This window comes from Lytechinus pictus, unplaced genomic scaffold, assembly GCF_037042905.1.
Source record: "Lytechinus pictus isolate F3 Inbred unplaced genomic scaffold, Lp3.0 scaffold_19, whole genome shotgun sequence".
In the NCBI taxonomy this organism is placed as follows: domain Eukaryota; kingdom Metazoa; phylum Echinodermata; class Echinoidea; order Temnopleuroida; family Toxopneustidae; genus Lytechinus; species Lytechinus pictus.
The window spans coordinates 5904712-5928387 of NW_026974140.1; the positions used below are offsets into that span (position 1 = coordinate 5904712).

Genomic DNA, 23676 nt, shown 5'->3' on the forward strand with positions numbered 1-23676 from the left:
AGTTATATTTGCTTAAATTTCATTTTATCCTATAATAATATGAATATATTTTAGAAATTGAGGCACAGGAAATACTATTTTTTTGCATGATAAATCGAGTGCGTAGCTTTAGGACCCCTTCTACATCGGGTGGCGAAATCAAGAGGTGTTCGGAAAACACGGCGGGATTTTCGTATTTGTGAGTTTTGCGATATTTTCTTCTTGGTTAATGATCTTTAGAATGTTTGCCACAAATTAGTGAAAGATATTTGTTGAAATATCAAAATTGGGATAGTTTTTATTGTTTGAAAACAAAGTGCGTAGCTTTAGGTCCCCCCATCATAGAAACTAACACAGTCAATGCCATGGGAATTGGGAGTTGAAAGAATTAGTCACCAGCACTGACGAAATAAACGGCAGTGAATGGACTCCGACTGGTGACTTAAACCAGAATAATGCTGACTTAATCTAGACTGATAGAGTCTACAATCCACGTCCGTCCGGGCGCTAGTGTAGTTTCGCACCTCCCCGTTTAATGGTTTTCAAACATGTACAATCTCACCCTAAATAATTCACAACCTAAAATACTTGCATCTGAGCCTCCAAAGTCCAGTAGAAGTTGAATATTTGCCGTTTTGACACTTTTTTTACAAAGTTTTTCACCTATTTCGGAATCACTCGGTCGCTTGATCAAGCTCAGCGCTGCACATAAGCAGTCGGTACGCGTACAGTACGTACCACCTAGTGAAGTGCAAGAAGAGCATAGAGATGCGTTATTAGTATATATCTCTATGAAGAAGAGCGAGTTTTTCTATGGTATCTTTAAAAAGATTTTTTCCCCTCTTTCAGCTTGCACCAAGTATTACGGTAGTGGTTGTGCAGAGTGGTTGATGTTTGTTGTGTAAATCTACGTGTATTCACATTTTTCACATTTCTTATTTCATTCAAACAAGCACACACACGCACACCCCACACACACCTTCACACAACAAACATCAACCACTCTGCACAACCACTACCGTAATACTTGGTGCAAGCTGAAAGAGGGGAAAAAAATCTTTTTGAAGATACCATAGAAAAACTCGCTCTTCTTGCACTTCTCTCGTACTGTACGCGTACCGACTGCTTATGTGCAGCGCTGAGCTTCAAGCGACCGAGTGATTCCGAAATAGGTGTAAAACTTTGTAAAAAAAAGTGTCAAAACGGCAAATATTCAACTTCTACCACTCATTCAATGAACAAGGTTATGATATAACCTTGTTCTCAGTTATATCTCCATGTGTGGCAAAATAAGGGTGGCAATGTTTGGCTTATTTTCTCTTTTTTCTTTGGGACAAATGCTTGATTTTTTTACACTGACAGTTTCCATTACACCTATTCGTCATACAACTTGGCCCTTAAGTAAATTTGATTCTTTAAATTATTTTTTTCTTAATTAAAAATAGAGATAAAAAAATGTCTTACCATATTACTTTCCACCAATAGAGGGCGTACACAAAAATATGCCCAAAATTCAAGTTTTTGAGCGCCCTAGTGAATAGAAAAATTATTCCCAAGTTACTAATGAAAAATAAATTGCAACTGTATGGAAATTAGTAATTTTGGTCACAAAAGTGATATTTTAATGATTTTTTTAAAGTGTGTGCTCTGTACAGCATTGGCATGCCATAGTCCTACCTGTAGATTTCCCACAGGCAGGATGGTTGCAGTGAACAAGTGACTTCTACCACTCTAGGCGACACCCCAATACTTACCCGTGTTAATAAACTGGGACTCCACTCACGCGCATTTGGGCCGCCCTAGCTTACAACTGAGCTTTGTTTTACGAAAAAATAAATATTCTTATAATTCAATATATGTTACTAAATAAATTTGTACTGTTAAATCGGTACTCACCGGTTCTTTTCTTGAATTTGCTGGCAATTTCCCACGCTTCTGGCTACAATTCTGCAACTAGCCCTGTCGCGGTAGACAGCTACATATGCAACTTTATTTATAAATGGAGCGCCCCTTACGAGAGTTGTTAATGCCGCGGAGAAATCGTTAGGCATTTTTGCCTGTGTTCAAGGCGTAGCTGTTCAATTTTTTTTTTATAGGTATGAGATCGAAATCACAGGCGAACTCGTATTTACACTCTTCCATGATGATTCGGAAAGAGAGGCGCATCATCCCCACCCACATGGTCCCAGGGGGACATGGTCCCAGGGGGACATGTCCCCCTCACCCAAAATAGTCGGGGGCACATTATGAAATGCCCCTCTACTATTTGTGGTCTTTTAATTCAAAATCGAAATAAAACATGTATTTTGGAAGAGACGATCTTACTTTTGGGGTGCCCTTTTTTTTTGGGGGGGGGGGCTTGTTTGCTTGTCAAATTTCTTTTGGTCAAGATGACCTTTTAATTGGGGTGATAAACCTTTTTTTTTTTTTTTTTTTGCTTGTCAAATTTTCCAGCCCCTAGTCCCCCTACCTTTGGGGAGAGATTTCCGCCCTTGCCTAACACTACTCTTGATATTGTTTGCGAATCTGCACGGGCGTCGGGGGCTGGGGGATGAGGAAAAGCGGTGAGACGAGAAAAAAATAAAAGGGAAAAGAGGACAGAAATAAAGTGAACGAAAGATAAATTAATGGAAAATAAAAGGGAGGAGAAAATAGTGAGAAAAGAGATTTTATGTGCCCGTGCAAAAAGAAATGAGCAGAGGTTGAGATGTTGTCCGTTTGGGCAAATGTTTGTCTGTTTGTTGGACTGGCGCCTGTTGCAAAAATTATTAAGCTGATTGAATCAGGAAATGTTCCAACTGCTTCATGAGGATTTAGCGGTTGTAGGTATAAATCCGTATAAATCGCGCTCTAACGCTCTAAAACTGTGTTCCGGGCTGTGTTCTTAAAAGTTGTCCTTCATATTCATTTTCGCAAAAGAATATCAAGTTTTCAATCAATTGTCTATATAGATATCCTGTTTATATGATTAAAAAAATACTTAGAAATTGGGTTAGGTTAGGGTTAAAAATTATCAGGGCACAAAATATATTTTTTTCAGCTCGAGCGTCGAGCTGGCATTATTTGATCTGTGAGATTATGTTTTTAATGACATTCATTCTATTCACAGCAATATATTATTAAACATTGCCGCACGCGCTGCGTGCCGCATGAATTATAGATAGGTCTATACTTATCAGGTGAATGCTTTACCGCTTCACACTGATCATGCTGATACTGTTTTGTAAATTATAAAAAAGGGGAATTTCACCTTGATAAAAAGATTAATTGTGATAATAAGAAAAATAATTTCAAAATATTAGTGAAGGTGTTATTATATTTTTTTAATTGGAGTTAATAGAATTTTGAATGCTTGATTTGTGACGCCATAAACAACAGAAGCGGATCTAGAGGGGGGGTTGGGGGGGTTGCAACCCCCCCCCCAAAAAAAAAAATCCGGGGACCATTTTTTTAAATCTTATCTTTTTTTTTTAACTTGTAATTTTATTTTATTCTATTTCTATGTATTTATTTCATTTATTATTATTATTATTATGGCAACGACCTCTATACCACTGTGGGAGGGGGGACACCCCCCTCCCACACCCTCCCCCTCGCTCGCTCCGCTCGCTTGGACTCGGTCGCTACGCTCCCTCGCATACCACCCCAACCCCCCCTTTATAAAAAGCTGGATCCGCCCCTGAACAAGCAGTTGCTCTATATTCTATGTAATATAAAATGCAAAAATTTCCCATTTTTAATGGTCCGTAATGACCCACTTTTTTCTTTTTGGAACGAGTAGGGGTATGAAGTTATCTATTGAAATACTGAATGTCATAAAAGTCATTATCATGTATTTCTTGACATTTCATTTACTTTTTTTACCATAATTATATCCTAAAGCTGCTCGCATAGGCCTACGCCGTCACAAATAATTTTTTTTTAAATCTCACCTTTAATTTTTTTTTTGGGTGGGGGATGGATTTTCCTCGAACGCATACCAATTTTTCAAATTATTTTTTTCTGCTATTTTCATAATAAACTTTAAATGAATTCACCTTTGCACTACTTAATTTTTTCAAAGACAAAATTACATCTAGTCATCATCATCATCACCAACTTCATTCTCATCTTCATCACCACTACCACCATCATCATCATCACCGCCACCATCACCACCACCATCATCTTCACCAAGATAATTTTCATCATCATAATCATTGCCATCATCGTCTTTCTTTTTTTCTTATTTTTTCCCCTTCCAGTTCTTTTTTTCCCTTCATATTTTCCTCCTTTTTCAGAGGGGCACACCACCACGCCCCCTCACTGGATATCCGCCTCTAAATGTGTTTGATGTTGTATATAAGTTGGCGGATGCCTCATGAATTGAAATAACAGAGAAAATAAGGAAATGGAAAAAAGTAAGAAGAAAAAGAAGGATGAGGAGAAGAAAAAAAGAAAGCCAAACAAACAAGAAAAAACAATATCAAAATTTCGTAATAAAGTCTTCTACGTCAGTTTAATAATTATGTTTTCAATGAAATGAGAACATAAAAGAATTGAAACAAGTAAAAAGGGCTACATCATAGTTAAAAGAAAGAGGGAAGCTCCGAGACAATAAAAAGGGTAAAAAAATAAGAAAAGACTTTGAAACACTCACAACACGAGCATAATAAAAAAATTGGGAATAAGCGAGGACAAGTAGCTGAGGGACCCCCCCCCTCTCTCTCTCTAGTTATTTATCTATCAAACTCGCATTTACAAGAACTTCTTACTAATCAAAATATTGCGAGCAAAAAGCACGAGCTGGCATTTTTTTTAATATTCAAAACTGATACAGAGACACCTTTTAAACAATTCATGAAACATAATAATCATTCATTAGCTTAATCGAATCATTCGATTGCGAAAGGATCTGAGAATTTAGTGTTTTTAGGAATTCATTAGAAGCATAAAATTGTATCTCAACATTAAAATAAGATGGGCGCAACGCATGAGCTAAAGCTTTATATACCAATACAAAATTTGGACATTTAAAATATTTTCGTAGTTATGAAAAAGATTGATATTTCATGAAAGCTCGAATCCCGAGGAGGAATATTTTTTATTAATTGACTTTTAAAAAGGCTGTTCTAAGCCCCATTTAATATTTGATTATAAGTCGAATAAAACAGGAAAAGCTGAAAAAATAAATTATTTTTTATTCCATCATTATTCTCTTTCTCTTTAACCCTGGTTCCTTTTTTTCTGGGGGGGGGAGGAGTATTTTGGTTTTAAAAAAGAGAGAAAAAAGATAATTGCTGGCTTGTGGACGGTAGTGGTAGGGACACCCCTCCCCCCCGTAGTTACGCGTTACGCCATTATTGGACGAAATGATCCTACATGTCCGAGGCGAAACTTGTGCAATCAATTAAACGTTATTTAAAAAAAAAATTAAAGCTTGCGCTGTTTAACTTCAATCTCTTTCACCCAAATTTACGATGAATGCGAGCGTTATGAAATATATAACTATCAACGTCTGGCGAAAAGAATAACCAACCGATCACCTGACGAGAACGCGTATCACGTGATCTGCATATCAGCTCCGATCGAGAGTCAGAAGTGAAGAGCAACTGCCAAGAAAATCAAGAAAAGGTCGTCAAAATGTAAGTTTCCCTTAATTTCTTTCATTTTTTGTTGTTGCTAACAATGCATTTACACACTAAAATTTAAATTTAAATAAAAGAAACGAATTATAGCTTCTACTTGTGATATAATAGAGAAATGTCCTGTTCTCAAAGATTTCTAACCCAAAATACTACTGATGTCGCCTATGAGGTCCATACATGTAATGTTTGGACCTCATTGGTACTAGGAGTGACTTCTACTGGACTTTGCCTTTGGAGGCTCAGATGCAAGTATTTTAGATTTAGGTTGTGAATTATTTAGGGTGAGATTGTACATGTTTGAAAACCATTAAACGGGGAGGTGCGAAACTACACTAGCGCCGTCCGTCCGTGACCACGATTGATCCACCATAATAGTAATAATAGCTGGATCATTTTGGCAAGAACACACATAAGACAGGAATAACCGTCGTTTCTGGGGATTTATTCAACAATTTCTGACATTTTACTGTAATCCCCATTTACCGACGGTAGGGTGTACGTGTGGGCTCGCATGTGTTCTCATTCCCTCCCTTTTGTCAATTCACAGTCCAAAGTTTGATGTAATTTTACACATCAAATTTACAATCTAAGGATGTATAAACAAACTTTTAAAATTTGATATTTAAATGTTTAAATACTTTAAACGATATAGATGAAAAAGGCATGAAAAATATACTTTACCGATGTTTAATTGGGTTGAACACGATAAAAATGGTCAAAATGGCAGCCAAACTATAAAATATTTACAAACGAACGTCAACAATCACGAATGTGATATCGATATTGCTTTCGATATTATACGATCTGCTCCATATGCGAACGAAACCGAAGATAAACGATACTAGTTATACTAGTACTAGTACTAGTTATAATCGCGATATATCGATTCGAGACATTAAGTTAATAACGATAATGACGTCATTCAAGATGGCAACTTGCAAGAAAAACCGTCAGGTCCGGTGAAAATGTCTTAGATGACAGATTTCTCAATCATCCAGAGGATTTTTTTCAATAACTCCGGCCCAAGGTATGCAATTACTTAAGTTATTTATATTTCCCTGATAATGGAAACCATGAAACTTTCAATTTTGCTTAAAAATCAGTTTTAAATCGCGATCTATAAAACGCTAGTTCACTATACGTTGGCTGTAGGTACGGGGCCCCATCCCCTTCAGTCTATGTATGGTGAGTGGAGCCAACGTAGTTCAGCGGAACAACCAAAATACAGAGACTGAAGCTTTTGGTCTAGAACACACATTGCACAACACAACAGTCAAGGCTAGCCTTCGGCCCCTACACAGAAATGAGCATGTGGGACAAGCCAATATGACTTTTTCTATTTTTTAAGCCCGCGCCCGCGCGTCAATTCATAAAACTAACATTACCTAAAGGATCAAGTAGGCCTACTACTAGACTTTTACCTACTAGTGTTATCGTCTTAATACAGATCTATTGGAATTGAACCTCTGCGAAAAGCCGGCATTCGAAAAAAATTGTCCTCTGTACTGTCTCTGACTGTGATGTGGCTTGCAGCTGTGTTCTGTTTGTGAATTGTGAGGGCGCATTATTATTTACCGTAATTATAGGGGGGGCCGGGGCGGGGGGGGGGGGGGGACCACTGAACTAGAGATACGTATCTCTAGTTCAGTGGGGGGGACACGCAATATCAAATGTCCCTCACTGTTTGTTGAAGGAACAAGAAAAGGAAAAAAAGGGGGGAGATAGAAAAAAAGAAGGGAAAAGAGAGGAGAAAAAGAAAAAAAAAAAAACAAGACGAGTGAATAAAAAAAATAGGTGACTGAGGAGAAGACATCTTTCATGTCACTACACGTATAGAGAAATTTTCGCTCATGCTTCGTGCTCGCATTGCCTTACAGGCTGAAATGGAGCTTAACTTTTTTTGAAGTTTTGAAGTCAATATACAAAACATATTTCAACATATTTTGACATCGAGCTTTCAATATTTTGTTTGATTCTTTAAAAAGTGTTTTCTAAAATGTCCGTTTTATGGTCTGGATATCAGCGAGCTAGCATTATTTTGTCAAGTACTTAATATTCTCTTCGTGTATTCCATAAAGTTCTCCAAATATCCCTTTTCAGGTCTGATTTCAGCACTTGCTGCGCGCTCGCATTTTAATTTGTGAGTTATGTATACCTATTTTAATTCTCACAAACTACTTAATCTCCCTTTAGGACAGTTTCGGCTTGCGATTTGCGATCGCATTATTTTTGTTAAAATATATTACCCAATGCATCCTATTCATAATGACAAAAGTACTTAAAATGTCTAGGTTTCTGGCCTTAATATAAAAAATGCGCTCTTATTAGGCTTATTAGATTAGTAAGTAAAATGATAACATTTTCATGAATTTCTAACAATCAAATTGTCCAGTTTCAGAATGGAATACGGGGGCCTATCGACAAGATATATATAGTTACATATATATATATATATATATATATATATATATTATAATATATATATATAGTGCGTATCAAAAAACCGGGACAGATTTGAAAAGTCTATAAAATTTTTGTTTAAAATTATGAACTCTCTATTTTGGTGCCAATGGGTGCTCTGAAGTCTTATCCTTCAAATGCCATTAAAATGATTCAGTTTCGTTCATGCTTGAACGAACACGGAATGTTTTTGTCTGGGGTTAAAAAGAGACTTGCGCCAAAATGGCATAAAATGATATATACTGATGATCAGACTTCTTGCTAATCAGCAGACTTTCTTCCCATTCATTCTATGGGGAGAGGTAATTTTGTTACGCTGCCTCTAAACTTTGGAATACGATCCCAGCTTCCACAAGCTTTATACTCAAAAGTCGTCTCAAAACTTATTTGTTTAATTAAGCAGTTATAATTTATGCAGTCTACATAACAGCTTCAATCCAATCTTCTTTTTTTGGTCTATTTTCCTAAACGCACAGAGAGTTCTACGGGTAGTGATATGCGCTATGTAAGCATGGTTGTATTATCATTCAGGAAAAAAAATTCTGGGCCCTTTTGCATAAAAGTTATTATTATTCTATAACTTTGTCATCCGATGGTTTCTTCAAAGGAATTCTTGAATTTGATTGGCTGCTGAGCAATAATGCCATGGTAGATAGTATTAAAGGGATGGTCCGGTCTGAAAGTATTTATAGCTTAATACATAGAGTAGAATTCACTGAGCAAACTGCCGAAAATTTCATCAAAATCGGATATCAAATAAAAAAGTTATTGAATTTTAAAATTTAGCAATATTTTGTGAAAACATGCACTCGTCATGAATATTCATTAGGTGGGCTGATGATGTCACATCCCCACTTGATATGAAATTAGGTTTATTCAACTTTTTTCCTCCAAGAACTAGAAAAAATTGGATTGACAACTGATTTAGTGCATTAGATTTTTATTGCTGCAACTTATTTCATTATAAGGGAGACATATTATTCACACAAGTATGAAATAATGAATAAATTATGATTTTATTTAATAACATAAGAAAACGGAAAGTGGAGATGTGACATCATCAGTCCACCTAATAAAAATTCATGATTACTGTTTTCACAAAATATTTCTGAACTTTAAGATTCAATAACTTTATTAATTGTTATCCGATTTTGATGACATTTTTGGCATTTTGCTTAGTGAATTCTACTTTATGTATTAAGATATAAATATTTTCAGCACGGACCATCCCATCTCAATGGGCTCAAGAAATATCATCGTCCAAATTTAGAAATTATGAAAATAGAAGAGATTGTTTTCCGACCCCCTGCAAAAAACTTGACGAACATTTTCCAGGATTTTCTCGATTCAAAATAATTCGCCCTTATGATGGTAGTCAAAGTATAAATAGCTGAATAAAAAAAGTATATGGACGTGTGTAATTTACTTCGTAATTTTCTATAGACTGATAGTTGTAATTAATTCAACATTGTTTTATCGCGCATGTAATTACGAGTATAAGTTCTCATAATATAAAGACAACCGTTTCCTGTTGCAGGACTGCATGGCCGTTCTTCTCTTGGTTTCGGTTGCAAGTGAGTTGCCAAGAGACTGTCAGATTAGTTTCGAGAGGAATTGTATATAAGTCATATCGTTAGCTATATTCTTTTTGTAATCGTGTCGTTGTACTTAGAACACTTGAAGCAAGGGTGTTATTTACTTCATACTTGAATACTGAACAGAAGTTTGGGTAGTACTTATTTATATTTGCACTGTGATCTAGCGATATATGAGGGATACCACGGGGAGATCATTGGTCTTTATATAACCTGAGAAACGACCTGCCACGGTCAGGACGGTCGAATTATTCGGGGGGAAAACTATATGTCGGACTATATGCCATGGATCTGGACGAGGCGCTCAAATCCTTGGGCGATTTCGGGCGATATCAGACCATCATTTACGTGCTCATATGCCTGGTCGGGCAACTCACACAGTCATGGCATATGCTAGCCATCACCTTCTTGGGGGCGGTTCCCGAGCATCGTTGTCGCATTCCTCCAGGGGATGATCCAGCGGGTGAAGATGTCGTCATGGACCCTTGGAATCATTACTATCCGGTCGAGCAGGGCAAGTCAGAAGGCGAAGGTCCAGTAAATTCCAGCTGTTTGAGATTTGTGAACTTCACCGCTGGCAATGCAACGGAGGGGTGCATCGATGGATGGGTTTATGATGAAGATCTCTATGGGAAAACGATTGCAACAGAGGTAAGATCATTCACGGATGATGAAATATTAACTCATTAAACGCATTAAAATTAAGAAGGGGAGAGGGAGGGGGGGGGGGTTAAAGTGTATGAGAGAGAAGGGGGAAGGGGTGTAGTTGGATATAGGAAGTGGCAAAGATATTAATGTAATATTTTGTCTTGGAAGTGCTTATTACCATTTGTATTAAGCATACACACCGTAGGGTAATTTCTATAATTTGCGGGTGATGCTCATATTTTTTGTTTCATACAGATCTATTGATTATTATTAATGGAAGTAAGTGAATAGTAGTTCTAAACAAATGAAACTAAAAATTAAACCTAACGTTAAGAATCAAACTAGAAAAACATAAATGTATAATGTCCTGGTTGGGTAAATAAATCTTTCTATTATGTTTGTCAAAGAGTCCTTAAAATAAAAATGAAATACAGGTCACATTTGATCGTTGTGAATCAATGATTGACCTCTCAGTCATGACCTCCATTTATGCATCTTGATCCGTTGTCATAGAAACAAGGTCACAAGTTTATGACTTTCAATGAAATTAGATCCAACCCACGCATATATATTTTCCCCTCTCTCTCTCTCTCTCCTATAGTGTTCTTTCACCCACGATCAACTCGACTTCTATTCTAACTGTTTTCCAGCCCCTCTCTCTTTCATTATCACTCTCCTCTCCGAGATCCCCCTCTCCATCTCTCCCCCTCTCTCTACCCCCTCTTTCTCTTTATTATATTCTCAATTGTTGTGACTACAATCAAAGGAGTGGGTGCGATGGTCTATCAGAGTGTGCTACCAAAATTATATATCAGTTTGTAAATGGCAAATCGTAATAGCTCTAAATTTCTCTTACATCTGTGGGTCTACTATGATATAGTAAAGATGATGGATTATAAACGTTATCTAACATCTTATATAATTCGGTTGATATTTTGGTCAATGTACGGCAAATCTCAAATTGTAATTTGATTACAGAGCAATTCCACTATAGATCCAATAGACGTCATTCTAATGTACATAAAATCAAAGGTCGATAAAGAGCAGTTACTCTTGAGTGCAAAGTCCCAAAGTGCATTCTTTTTAAATCAGTAGGCCTAATAGTGTGAATAGTAAACAATGTGTTTGCAGGTTTAAATATTCTATGGTATTCTAAAAATAGAAACATAATTGTGAAACAATAAGATTAGCTGTTTTCTGCAAGTTAAAGCCCCTCTCATATTTTCTGACCATTGAATATCGTTAAATGAAAACATTATGTTTTGAACTTTAGATGCAACATAACAGCTTTAAAAGTTCTCTGGATTTTCTTACACGCATTTTTCCGTATTTCCCTATCTCGACCTCTTACACGTTGTAAGGTTTTTTTCGGTTTTGATTCCATACAAACAGGAGCGGGGGTAATAACCAGGCGCGTATACAATATGCCTACATCGCCCCTAAAAATCTTTATAAAAAAAAAAAGCGGGGGGGGGGGAGAGAAATTGAAATATACGATTGAAGCATAATTACAAGAAAATTATATCATTGATATCATTAATATCATGATGAAATATAAATGCCCTTTTCACACTTTTCAAGCTCTTTCCCACGTCTTTGGAACGCTCTTTCATCTTCCTTTCGTTGTATCCCAAATATCACATTGTTCAGATCCAATTTAAAGACTTATCTTAAGAAGAAAGCACATTCAACATTAGCCCCATTTAGAGTGTCCTCAATATTTTTAATTTTTGGTTATATAATTTCTAACTCACTTTTGTTTGTATATTTCATATGTTCTACATTGTAAAGCGCTTTGATATGGATTTCATGAAAAGTGCTTTATAAGACTAGGTTATTATTATTTTTATCATCAATTTCTAGTATGTAAATCTCACTGCGCCTAATTCCTGCACACATACTCCATCATGCACGTCATGTTTAATAAAGAACTTCGTTAATGTTAAATTTGCCTATTCTCATTTGAAGTCCATAGTTGCTTTTTTTTTGAATAGAACAATCCAATATAATTATATGGGATATAAGTAACGTTTATCCGTCCCTCAGTAAAATATGTGTTTAAGTTGAAGAAATTTCATTTTCGTCGTATTGCAACAAGTTATATCCTAAAAGTCGGATCCATTTTCCCGCCTTGTCTAATCACGGTATTTCAATTGAAAGGAGAATCGAAGAAAAGAATGGAATTCTTATTGCAAATTTGATTGAAACAAATATTAGTTGTTCTTGTCGATTAGTCCCACCATCCCTATTATTATTTGTTGATTTTTAATGTTTTTTTAGTGGGATCTGGTTTGCAATGACAAAGACAAGGTGGATCTTTCTACTTCGATCTTCATGGGTGGGGTTATGGTCGGATCATTAATGTTTGGACAGCTTTCTGATCGTTTTGGAAGGAAGCCGATATGGTTTATTTCCATCTGGGCCCAACTCGCTTTCGGTGTCGCCGTCGCTTTCTCCCCAAACTACTGGACGTTTGTCGCCCTCCGATTCTTCGTCGGTGTTTTCGAACAGGTTTGGCACCGTTCATTTATTCTCAAATTAAATGGACTGAGGAAATTGGAGGATTGCTCTATGTAAAATACCTGTTCTTCTTTAATTGTGTAATGTTAAGTTAATGCCAATGGAGGCCGATTTTTCTTATATATATATACATACATACATACACACACACACACACACACACATACACACACACACACATATATATATATAAATAAATAAATAAATGTATATATATATATATATATATATATATGATATATGATATGATATATGATATGATATATGATATGATATATGATATATATGATTACGATGATAATAATGTTAATGATAATAATACTAATAGTATTAATAATAACAATGATAATGATTATTAATAATAATAATAATAAAATAATAAAATAATAATGATGATGAAAATGATGATAATAATAATATCAATGATGATAATAATGATAATAATAATAATAACAATAATAATAGAAATACCATCATTATCATCATTATAATTTCCGTTATTTCTCAGGGTATCGACCTAACATCTTACGTGATGGTAACTGAGATGTTTACACCGAGTAAGCGTGGACCAGCGGGTATTCTTCTAACTATATTTTGGGCATCAGGGATTATGTCACTACCAGGTTTGGCCTTCCTCCTCAAGGATTGGGTCTATCTTCAACTCACCATCTCCTTGCCCAACGTATTAACCATCTTCATCATAGTGTAAGTGCTTCAGTGATAGACATGGAAATAGACAACTGCTTATATTTCAGACCATGTAAATTAATTATATTCTGATCAGAAGAGTATTTCCATTCGATAATTACTTTGTTAGTGTGTAAGTGTGTATCCGGGATTGAATGATGCGATCAATTTAGACTCAAATGGTAGTGTAGCTTAGGTCAGCTTTAGTAACAAACCCTCACACAGAATATATGATAGCGGATCTACAGCCTCGATTATATTCTCTCAATTTTTTTTAATGTTTGTGGTATTTACATTTTGACTGCATTAACTCAGGAAACGCTCGTTTTAAGGCAATAAGAGCTATGACGATCCTTTCATTATAATTATTCATTGAATGATTACTACTTGATGATCTTCGAACTACTCTTGTTTTATGAATAGAATAATCCCAGAATCGACTAGATGGCTATTGTCCCGCGGGAAAGTTGAACAAGCCGAAGCAAACCTCCAGAGGATCGCCAGATTTAATGGCAAGGAGATGCCCTCACCCATCCTCTCCCAGTACCAGACCAACACCTGGACCAAAGACTCGAGCAACTACGATATCTGGACCTTGTCTAGACGGACTAAAGTCAATGCAAAGCTCAGACAGGTTTCCGTATCATCGGATCCTGATCTCTATGACCTCACCAATGGTGATACAAAGACACTTACTCTGGTGGAGGGGTACAGTATGAGTAGCATGGACGCGCTTCCAGATGGTGGCGTCCTATTTGGTGAGGAGAAGAGATTCACAGTCATTGATTTGGTCCGGACGCGAAACCTGAGGAAGCTGACTATCATCATGGTGTTTGTATGGTAAGCATGCGCAGTTACAAAGTGTTAGAGCTGCAAACTAAATGCACAGTCCAAAGAATTAGATGAGGTTGCTCAGAAGCAGCTTGTCCTGCGTATTTTTCATATTTCAGGTGATGTGATTTAGATACATAATAATATTTAGGACAAAGATTAAGGCAGGTCCCTCCAATCATTTAACTTTCCGTCGCCCCTATAGATGTCCATGCAGAATCTATTTGAATAGATCATCAAATCATCACTTTTAGTTTACAGCTCCAACATTTTTTAATAAACTGCCCTATATGAAAAACGTTTCATCACTTGCCCTAAAAATCTTTGTCTTTGTCAAAGACGTATTCTTTTCCACTTAATCTAAATTAGTTATCCCTGGCCATGTGCGTCGGTACTGCAAAATAAATGATGTTTGGAGATGTGTGACATCATATTTTTGTAGAGAATAACAGATTGATAATTTCCTGTTCTTCATATAAGATAAGTTGTCCCTAAAAACACATTTTTCGTGCCTGATGACCTCCCGGTTTCTTTATTTAGAGTTCTCCTTCCTTCTGCTGCTCTGCAAGTGCTTCCTATAATCGCATAATCCTTTTCAAAATGCGATTTGCCTCTTTCGGTTATTTTCTTTTAAAAATGAAATTCACCAACAATCGTATACATTCTCAGGTGAAAGGGACACAGAACACGTTCGTGAGGGGCACTTTTATTGGGTAAAAAGGGGCAGTGATAGGAGAAAAAGAACATGTAAGAAGGTTATGTGATACGTACCTATAAGTTTCATGAGCCATGTGAGTGGTGTAGATAAGTCACTTTTTTCTTTGTTTTAAGATAGTGCCCTTTTCGAAAGAAAAGGTGACCCTTTTCCCTGTGCCCCCACTTTCAATTTCGCTCCTCCGCCCCTGTATGATATCATAAATAAGATTTTTTTTTACTCTATTAACCCATTTTCTGGATATTCGACCTTCAAAAAGGATAAACAAATTAAGTTCATCCAGGCTTGAGTAAAGTTACGACGGTCAACATATACGTGATTTACTTAAAGTTGGAAATAAAATATAGCGGGTGAATTATGAGAAAAGATAAAAATACATTTTGTTTTAGTCAACGATTTAGTCAAAGCTTGAAATAGCAAATAACACGATCAGCTTTATTTTGAGTTCTCATAATGCCCTCAACGATATTGGAGTGTGGTGTCAATTATGTTGGGATTTTTCTTCAGGGAGTAAGACAGTTTCGTCCGTAAAGAAGCTTAGTTTAAATGCACATTATGTGACCTACGGAAAAAAAAATCACGATCAATATTGCTTTCATATTATATTATTCAGGTTTGTAAATAGTGTTATCTACTATGGACTGTCACTAAACACAGATAGTCTAGCAGGCGATCCATATCTTAATTTCTTCATTAGTGGAGCTGTCGAGGTTCCCGCCTATTTCGTTGCAGCTGGTCTTGTCAAATGGTACGTAGTTTGATAGGAATATCGGTTTAAACACATTTCTGACAGCTTTTGGATAAGATTTAAAATTAAGTATGAAAAATTCAACGGAGCTCGGCACTCATTTATATTCGACAATTTCGATCATATATTTTTTACCAGATATCAAACTCTAATATATACTCCTTTTACCACCTTGTTTTTAATGTTCTAATTGCTCAGACAACTAACTGTCCATGTTAACTGTACGGTACACTAAAACGTAACAAAACATTACAATTTTGCTATTGTAATGTCAATTTATTGAATGAGAAATAATTTATCATGTTTATTGAATTTGTTCATTAAAAATATCAGATTATTTTTTTTTAAATTTTCTCTTATTCCCTATCCACTTATAAGCTCCATCTACCATGTCGCTCGTTCTATTTATTGTCAATTCTTTCTATTCCATTTTGTTTTTATCTTGCATTATTTTATTCCTTTCTTGCTATAATTTTTCTGCTTTACTTTTTTAGATTAAATTCCCCGTCTCTTCGTTTATTTCTTGTATCATCTCTTTCATTCTTCATTCATCTCTCTTTTTATTTCCTTGTTCATTACTTATATTATTATTTTTGTATCTTTCCTGAATATTTTTTTTCTTCTTTCTTCCTTCCCCATTAACTTTCTTATCAGTTTTCTTTTTTCCTTTTCTTTCTTTTTGATATTGTTGTCTCTCTAATTCCAATCTGTTTTTCTCTCTTTCTTTCTTTCTTTCTTATTTTTAACCCTTATTTCATTTGTTAGTAAAATCATTTTGAAGTTGTTCGTCTAATCCTGAAGATTACAATGTTGTTATACCTTTCAGGATTGGCAGACGTGCTTCTTTGTGTGCTTGTCATATAATCGGTGGAATAGCCTGTATAACAACAGAGTTTATTCCTACTCAAACAGGTATTGACAGAAAAAAACTTTCCATTAATTTAATTTGCCTTATATCAAAGATGTAGAATATGCAGAAACTAAATGGCAACCAAATGTTATAAAGAAGTTTTTAAATAGCATATTAATGACCAAACAGTTTTGATTAAGGATTTGGCTTATTTCATGGTGAATTAATGTTGTAAAAACGAGACCTGTCTTTCAAGAAGAAAAAGTAACATATTTATTATGAAAAAAAAATGGATAATACAACCATGGACCTACTATAAGTAGGTCCATGATACAACTGATTGAATATTGTCGTCGAAATTATTGTCGATATTTATGCAATCATGATTGCATGAAAATTGATACTATGAGAAAAAAAGTTTGCCAGTCTGATAACTAAGGGCATAAGATGACATTTGGGTAAATCCTGAAGATTACATTGCAAAGAAGAAAGGGTGTCGTGGTTTCACGGTACACCATCTGACCAATATTTTGTGGGCGTATGTCGGTCCTGTAAAGCGTGTTATTTATACCTCAGTCACATTTACTCTAATACGGCGGCCGTATGGCGAGTCGAAAACATCCGTTTCATTCTAATTCAAACCAATTATGTAGCTATTACCAAAAAAAAAAAATGGCTGTTTTCGACTCGCCGTACGGTCGCCGTAGAGCACATGTTACTAAGCTATAAAGCAACAACAAAATATAAACAAAACAAACAAAAAGGGGGAAAAACAGAATTCCGGATCATTTTCCCCCCAAACGGGATATGACAACATCACGTTTTTATTTATAATTTTTATTGACATTTTTAGAATATCTAAGTTCAATCATTTGTTGTAAAGCCTTTTGTAAGACAAAAACATTGTGAATTTTATTACATTTTTATCATATTAATTCGCAGTTTGAGTTAATACAATAATTGCAAATCGTACTACATTATGTTTCATGAGAGGACGGAATAAAAGTGATATAAAAAATGTCACAAGGGCATCAGGGAAGCGTTTCATCATGTTCATGACATGAAAGGAGTTGTTGAACCTTTTATCCGACAAGTCCGGTTTTATTCGACAGTTGCCATAGGAACTGTGCCCCTCAGCCAATCAAGGAAAGTTGTCAGATCTGACAACTTGTCGGACAAAAATGTTGATGAAACGCTCCCCGGATGCCCATGTACAGAAAAAGTTGGAAATTAAATTATCATACGGAATATTTTCAGTCTGTTAGCATTTGAGTGCTTCTTGAACTGACCCGAGAAGTACAAATTAGAAATAAATCCTCTCTGATCTCGCTGCATCGTTTCATCACTCTGCTATTTAATTCTTTATTATGTTTTTCAGAGGGCGGTACAGATCTGTCGCCTGTTACTGTGACCGTAGCGATGGTTGGCAAATTTTGTATATCAGCCTCGTACGCCATTGTATTCCTTTATGCATCAGAGTTATTTCCTACAGTTATCAGGTAATGAAGGAGTGGAAAAGGGCACCTGCGATAAAAATGAATAAATTCCTAGATAATGAATTAATTCAAAGAAAATACCTAATGTTTTGCAGTGCTCCCTTGAAACCGTTGTATTCTTTGCCGCCAATTAAGAAGTTGCAATGAATAAGCTGATGATTTTACATCACCACTTCTTAATTCTCTTATCATGCTTACTAATTCCTTTTATCTAGACAGTATCCATCTTCACTCTTTTCTGTCAGAAGTTGAATTTACCTCTGATTTTTTTTGTATCTCATAGGAATCTTGGATTGGGTGTTTCGTCATTTTCATCTCGAGTTGGCGGCATCGTTGCTCCTTTATTGTTAGCGCTCGTAAGTCTCGTTGTGTTAAAGAATATAAAAAAAAGCATTGGATTTTTACAGGGTATTATCATCGGAGTAATGAGCCAAACATTTTTAGGGTTATAGGGGAAAAAATAAAATCGCGAACGAGAAATATTTTGACCATTTCAAAATGCAAAATCTAATGCATTTCCTGATACCATCATAGATTTTGGCATGACATTCGGAAAATATCACACCTTTTCCTTCTATTTTTATTTCTTTGTCCTCCCTTTTTGTATTTATCAAAATAAAGAAAAAAATGAGGGCATAATGACATGTAACAATTTTCTGTATGAATGAAACCCTCTTTGATTACGACTCACTCGCTTTCTTCATTATGAATATCCACCCTGTTAATAGTTCTGAAAGCAACCCTCTTTGTGTATTATGAATATTCCTTGTGATTAGTTACCTTTGATGTAAACAATAGTAGCGGCCATTGCAGGGCATTAGGGACGATTTTTTTAAAGGAGGTGCTGATGTAAATTTGACAAGCAAAAAAAGAAAGAAAGAAAAGGTTTTCATTACAAAATAAAGGTCATGTTGATTCTGATGAATTTGACAAGCGAAAAAAAAAGAAGAATGTAGGTCATTTTGGTTACATTTATCTTTATCTTTTTGATAAAACACACAACACCCCCAAGGAAAATCTTGGGGATGCTTCACCCCCACTTCCCAGGGCCATGGGCCCTTGTCAGATTCTGGTTATGATTGTATAATGCAACCGTTTCTGTTTTATGGGTATAGTGCGTCCCAGAAAAAACGAAACCGAGATTTAGCGATGATTGATCATAACTTAATCATAAATAAAATAGACAAATGACCTACTAATGTAAAGCTTAGAATCTCCTCTTTCATCTGGTATTACTTAGATTATTCCTCATTCACGCATGATTGAGCAAAAACAATTCGAATAAAGGATGCCAAAAACTCATTTGGCGGGGGGTATCTGAATTTCAAAAAGAAAATCACATGACTAAAAAGTACAATATCTTCTCTTTTCTTTGATACCTAAATCACAGAAAATTGTCAAGTAGTAAAAAAGTTATGATCCCTCGAAACAATGCTTGTATTTCCATAATTTCATTAAATAAACGTGTTTTCACCGGTTTCCCACAGAAGCTATCGCACGGTAACAAAAGACTTAATGCATGGCTGATCGTCAACAAAACGGAGTGTCGAGTGAGTTTGAACGCTAGCCTGTAAAACCTCTTAATTTTATGAAATTATTGAAATTGAAGCCTTATTTCAAATAACCAGAACTTTGTTATTTCTTGACCATTTTCTGTAATTGAGGTATCAGATTAAAGAGCAGATATTGAACTTTTTAAAAATGTGGTTTTCTTTTTAAAACCCAGATACGGCCCGCCAAGTGACTTTTTGGTATCCCCTTTTCAAATTCTTTTTACTCACTCATGCGTGAATGAGAAATAATCTAAGTAATTTCAGATAAAAGAGTAGATTCTAAGCTTTAAATTGGTAGGTCATTTGTCTATTGTATTTGCGATTAAGTTATGATAAATCATCGATAAATCTCGGTTTCGTTTTTTGTGGGACGCACTGTATAGGGAGCGTTTTGTTATAGGAACTTACATACGATAACTACCGAACCTTGTCAAGGGGAGGTGCAGGTAGTGAGGGGACGACAGATTTCTTTTACGCCCAATTTTATGTTCACATGGTAGGGTAGTTTATCACGACAATTTAGTTTCGCATAAGACAATTGCAATATGGGAGAATAAAAAACCATGATTTTTCTCGGAATGGTCTGAAGTGGATTTAACCACTTTTGCAAACAAACTCTTCATAGGTGTTCTTCCAATTATATCGATGTTGATCGTCACATTCTCTTGCCTTTCTTTCACCTGTTTCATCCTAGGGAGACTACCAGTATTGGTTACCAATGACTATCTTTGGTTCTCTCTCGATCCTGGCTGGGGTAAGCGTATTACCCCTCCCCGAGACACTGGGTCGTACCCAACCACAGACCATACAGGATGGTGAAGATCTACATCGCAAGGTGGGGACCAAGCATGCTACTGATAAGCTACCATTCGCAGGACACATCAATTTAGAAGATAATGACACAAAGTTATGATTTCTAACATAAGTTGAGACACCAACCAGGGAGATCTGCTTGGCCATAAACTCTAAATAAACAGATGCGAGTTATACACACAAAAAGTTTTCAACATGGACCTAAAAACCTCCAGAAAATCGCTCTATAAAGGGTTCTTTGTTTCAAAGAACTTTTAACATGTTTAATGATTCGAAGATGTACCAAAATGGTCCCAAAGAATCAGTTCGAACCGTATTTTGGTCATTTTTGTTATAATTATAAGGTTACGGAATCGTATAGGTAACATCCTTGATCGACTATAATCTCTAAAACCTTAAGCAGGTTTTGGAAGATACCTCGGTGTACTAATTCTCACCCATGAAGAGAACTTTAAGTTTAAATTGTTATTCGTGTTTATGGTGAGAAGGGTAAGAATACAAAGATACAGATCCTTGATAATCATCATTGAATATACTGATGATGACAATATTAACTTGACTGTTTTCTTTGAGTTTTACAATTATGAATAAACAATATATAAATGTAGATATATATAGCAGAAACCACCATTATTTTTTTATGCACCTTACTAAGAGTCAGTGCTGCGTCTTCTACATGTTATACAGAAGAATCCCGCAAGTGCATTTTGATCGCCATTCCTCAGGTCATGTAAAAAAACCTTTATGATGATGTTAATGATTTCAGTCAGTGGCGTAACAGGCGGGGGGCAGGGGGGGGCAAGCTGCCCCCTGGCGGATTTCACCGGGAAAATAAAAAAAAAACGGGGAAAAAGGAAAAGGGAGGGAGGGAGAAAGAAAGGGAAAAGGAAAGGAGGAAAAGGGGAAAGTGAAAAGAAAACGAAGATTTTTTTTTTATGGAAAAGGAATGAAAGAAGAATATTTGAGAAAGAACAAATCATACCGAAATAGGCCTATGTAATGCAATAGCATGATGGGAAATAAATTAAAAAGATGACAAAATGGCAAACATTAGCGGGAAATGAAGGTAGAATGAAATTAGTCAAAAGCTAAACTGGAAAACAAAGAAATAGGGACAAGAAAAAAATAATAACACGACCGGGCTGCCGAGGATTGAAAATAAAGAGCGGGAAGAAAGATGGACTGCATACAACATTGTGCTATAAGCTTGCTAAAAAATATGCAAATAAGCTACCGGGGCTTTGCCGCAGCTAGACCCCACACAATAGGGGCTCTTCATCTATAACCTTCAAATGGCTCTATATAAGCCCCCCTTTAGGGACCCTTCCTACATTAAGCTTTACGTTCATGGCGTACAGGCGGGGGGGGGGGGTCTTGGTTCCACACCCAAGAGAAAATAAAATAAATTATAGGTTTGCTCGCTGGCGACTTTTTACAAATTTTCCCACATTGCTATGTTTTGCCCCCTCAAAATATTTGGTTTAACTGGGTTGAATAAATGTGTTGTGTAAAAGCTATATTCTGTATATACCCGCGATTTGATTAAAAATAGCGGCAATCTGCGAGGTTTAAATGGCTTAATTTGATATCAAGAAGTTCCGGGGGCTCCGCCCCGGACCCCAACCGCATAGCACTGCCGTATATTAGTATGGAAGGATTGGGCCATGGTCCCCAAAAGTTCTACAACCAAGAAAAAGAAAGGAGGGAAGAAAAGCAAAGGAATGAAGTGTAGGATATGATTTTATTTACTGAATATAATATGTCAAAAATATCTCTAAGTTAGATTCTCATGAAAAGGTGATTCTTTTTTTTCTCGCTCGCTTCGCTCGCTCGAGACTTATATTAAGCAGCTTTTTAGCACATTCGCCATACTGCGCCCCTTGTTTGTTTTTTACTCTTCACGCTACTGCCGCAAAGAATCCTGTTCACAGTGTTATACAGACCACAAGAAAAAGGAATGAAAGAGTGAAACATATTATTCTCTGGATATCATGTCAAAATCTATCACAAAATTTGATTTTTGTATTAAAAATGTCAAAATTTTTGCTCACTTCGCTCGCTCGTAACTTTTTGTAAAAGATAAATTCTGCCTGATACGCAATGTCTGGCCCTTTCAATATCGTCGCCTCATTACACCATTACACCCGTTCATACCATGATATGACCGGGAAATTTTTGGATCTTGCCCCCCCTGGCCACCGACCCCTGTTACGCCGCTGATTTCAGTGTTGTGTCTTGTTCGATGATCATAACTGTCTTGATCATTCAAACATTTGATAAATGAAGTGGTATACTTTCATTTGAATCGCGATTTTGATATTTAATTTAATTTTATTCACTTAAACAGGAACTGATTGTTGTAGACAAATGTTGATGGAGGAAATGTTCACTTGAATTTTGTAAGAACACGTTCCAAAATTAGTAACGTCGATTGAAATCCAATGAATCGCATGTTATATAAATATGTCCTCAATCAAAATCCTGAATAAATAAACTAGAATGTCTATTGAAGCACAAATGTGGCATGCTGTATGATTAAAGAACTGTATATATGAAAATGACATCTGTTCATGAATAAACACGATTCATAAAAATGCTAATTAAATTAAATAAGGCTTTTGTTTTGTGTTTAATTTGATACGTAATCTTGTAGATGTTATACAATTATAGGTGTGTTTTATTTCACAAAGTATCAAACCTTGAAATTTTCCCAAAATACCGGTTGAAATGATTTGAAGGCCCTCAGGAACCGTTAAAAAATGAAATTCATACATTTCATATTACATAACATTTGGAACAGATGCTCGTAATGACATCACAAAATGAAAAACAAAAAAACCCTTAATTTTTTTCTGGTATTTTTACATCAAACTGTTCTTCAGGGTGAACTTCCCCTGCAAAGTCAGACCTAATATTACACATACACCGACCCCCGCTCGCTTGTATGGATCTCCATTCAGTGCATGCATAGGCCTACTGATATGCGAATAAGATCAAGTGAGCGGATCGAAATAAAAATATTATCGCTAATTTTACTAGTTATGTTTTAAAAAGTTTTATTTGTTATAGTCCTAGTATCACTTGTTATAAATCATAATGCAACGTGTTACATGACTATTCACAATTCCATAAATTCTGTCAAAATAAACCATGA

At 35.8% G+C, this 23676-nt stretch overlaps 2 protein-coding genes across 5 annotated transcripts in view; one reads left to right on the forward strand and one right to left on the reverse strand.

Annotated features, from left to right (window-relative positions):
* The window catches only part of LOC129260982 (conserved oligomeric Golgi complex subunit 1-like), a 41887-nt gene extending 34720 nt beyond the window's left edge, over window positions 1–7167 (reverse strand). The window contains exon 1 of one of the 4 annotated variants that reach the window (XM_064114643.1): window positions 7032–7167. The gene's annotated coding sequence lies outside the window, so the exon portion shown is untranslated. Of the gene's footprint in view, window positions 1–5497; window positions 5566–6991 lie in introns of those variants that run through there. The other 3 variants (XM_064114642.1, XM_064114644.1, XM_064114645.1) reach the window with 3 other exon arrangements.
* A 2385-nt stretch (window positions 7168–9552) lies between these two features.
* On the forward strand, window positions 9553–23033 carry LOC129260013 (solute carrier family 22 member 21-like). The gene is made up of 9 exons (XM_054898111.2): window positions 9553–10312; window positions 12590–12820; window positions 13338–13534; window positions 13940–14356; window positions 15676–15810; window positions 16637–16722; window positions 18039–18159; window positions 18440–18512; window positions 20404–23033. Exons 1-9 carry the CDS (start codon window positions 9947–9949, stop codon window positions 20620–20622), a joined length of 1845 nt encoding a protein of 614 aa, XP_054754086.1. The 5' UTR covers window positions 9553–9946; the 3' UTR covers window positions 20623–23033.
* Window positions 23034–23676: the final 643 nt, after the last annotated feature.

Excerpts from the sequence above, each read along its gene's own strand:
- LOC129260013 (XM_054898111.2), top strand. The coding sequence starts at position 9,947 with ATGGATCTGGACGAGGCGCTCAAATCCTTGGGCGATTTCGGGCGATAT. Across the intron at positions 13,535-13,939 it reads TTAACCATCTTCATCATAGT|AATAATCCCAGAATCGACTA; the intron begins GTAAGTGCTTCA and ends TTTTATGAATAG. Across the intron at positions 16,723-18,038 it reads GTTTATTCCTACTCAAACAG|AGGGCGGTACAGATCTGTCG; the intron begins GTATTGACAGAA and ends TATGTTTTTCAG.